This window comes from Penaeus chinensis, chromosome 38 (genome assembly GCF_019202785.1).
Source record: "Penaeus chinensis breed Huanghai No. 1 chromosome 38, ASM1920278v2, whole genome shotgun sequence".
Classification (NCBI taxonomy): Eukaryota; Metazoa; Arthropoda; class Malacostraca; order Decapoda; family Penaeidae; genus Penaeus; species Penaeus chinensis.
This window is the reverse complement of record NC_061856.1, coordinates 21,302,039-21,304,265: the sequence shown is the minus strand read 5'-3', so window position 1 is coordinate 21,304,265 and position 2,227 is coordinate 21,302,039. Positions and strand designations below refer to the sequence as shown.

Sequence of the window (2,227 nt, the reverse complement as noted above, 5' to 3'; positions counted from 1 at the left end):
TAATATGTAGTCATCGTACTCCATACTAAGAAAATGATTGATAACAAAACACACTCTTAAATGCAAATCAACCATAAGTAAACAATAACACATTAAAACAATAAATCAAACAAATATCAGTTCAAAAGACAGAGGTCTCTAATCAACCATAAATCATTCTCACCCTTTTTCCTGGATGTTTTTGCCAGGAGACACGAATATGAAAATTTACTTCCCGAAAGTGCGAGCAGCCCTTGCCTTATAAGTACTGGGATTTTCCTGCTCAAACACACTTTATCTGTGTGTCCAAGGTGAGTGGCAAGTGCAACGCTCGAGCTCCTTGGTTTGTGCTCAAGAAGGAGTTTGTGTGTTGTCTTACTCTTTTAGCGAAAGGGTGATTCCTTATCGCTATATACCTATGTGATTTTTTTTCGTGTGTGTGGGGTGGGAGTTCAATATCTTTCCTCTTCGAATTTATAGTTTAGGTCCATTGCTTTAGGAGATCGCCTCGTTTTAAGGAAATTAGTTTTTGACAATGTTATATCTTTTGGCAGTTACCTTATCCAATATACATTCAAAATCACATCGGTTTTCGAAATGCTTTACTTCGTTGCTTTACTTCCCTGTTATATCATTTCTCAATCTGTGATCATTCATATTTTCCCTTTCTTTGCGTCAACGATACAGTGACTACAAAGCTTATGGTCTAATCTATCTGACAGATGAAGTTCCTGATCGCTGCAACGCTCTTGGTGCTCGGGCTGGGTAGAGCCTCATCGGCCCTGGTGGATGAGTCAGGTAATTAACAAAATGAATTCAGCTTTGCATCGCATTACTGACTTATTATTTGGTTTTGTGAAGTGGAATTGTGCGTGTAGGTGTGTTCATGTGTGCTTATATACATGCGTGATGTTTCTATGCATTTTTCACTGTTTTGTTTTTGTTTTTAATTCTATTTTGTTTTTGCTTGAGTTCGCATGTTTGTCTATGAGTTTGGCAATGTTGGTATTTTTTCCTGTTTGCACAAGAGTGTGCTTTTGCGCGCGTATGTCTGTAGGTGTATGTGTGTGTGTTTCAGCCCTTGTTTTGTTATTACACTGCTCCTCTTTGATATTTTATCTATACCTATATTCCTTGTAGAGTCTATTGTGTATTCATGTTTTGTCTCTTTATTCTTTTCTACACTTCCTAATATATTTTATATTTCTTTCTTTCTGTGAGTAAGATTTTGATAATGTCTTAGAATCTAATATCATATCATGATATATGGATTTGGCTTTATCTATATTTTTCTTGTTTTTCTGGGTTTTTGTTCTGTCTTTTTAATTATTTTAGAGAGAAAAATGTATTCATGTCAGAAATTAGAATGCACTTAAAGTTTATTACATAATCCCTAGTTATCTTTTCTCGTATGTGGTGCCGTGTGATCCATATGTAGGGTAAATACATACCTAAGCGTGTGTGTGTGTGTGTGTGTGTGTGTGTGTGTGTGTGTGTGTGTGGATAAAGAGATAAATATAAATTGATTGACTGACTGATATATATATATACATACATACATACATACATACATACATACATACATACATATATACACACATATATACATACACGCATACACACACATACACACACATACATACATACTTACATACATACACATATATACATTCATACATACATACATACACACATATATACATTTATACATACATACATACAAACAGATAGGTAGCCAGATACACACACGCATTACAGTGCAGTAACGTGTGTTACATAAAATCTTCCCCTACTATACACTCCCTATATCCTTTCCTTATATAAATCGATGGATCACCCAGGAAACGCATAGTGGGATGGTTTCTTTTTTCTTTGTAACTGGGAAAGAGAGGGAGAAAATGAGAATGAGCGAGAGAGAGAGAGAGAGAGAGAGAGAGAGAGAGAGAGAGAGAGAGAGAGAGAGAGAGAGAGAGAGAGAGAGAGAGAGAGAGAGAGGTGGGGAGAGAGAGAGAGAGAGAGAGAGAGAGAGAGAGAGAGAGAGAGAGAGAGAGAGAGAGAGAGAGAGAGAGAGAGAAAGACAGATAGACAGAAAAGTCATGCAACAATTCGCATGCTTTCAAAAGTAACTGGAACAAAAGTAACGTTCAGTAGAATAGAGAAGGGATCTTGAACAAAGAATGAGAAACAAAGGAATGCGATACACTAATTATTTCTCTTTTTTTCGCTATACATGAAAACAATAATCATG

The 2,227-nt window shown here is 36.1% G+C and overlaps 1 protein-coding gene across 1 annotated transcript in view; it reads left to right on the top strand.

Annotated features, from left to right (window-relative positions):
• The first annotated feature begins 664 nt into the window (after window positions 1–664).
• LOC125046235 overlaps window positions 665–2,227 on the top strand; it is a 2,707-nt gene continuing 1,144 nt past the window's right edge. The window contains exon 1 of the mRNA XM_047643996.1: window positions 665–777. Coding sequence (XP_047499952.1) covers window positions 702–777 — 76 coding nt within the window. The 5' untranslated portion in view covers window positions 665–701. The remainder of the gene's footprint in view (window positions 778–2,227) is intronic.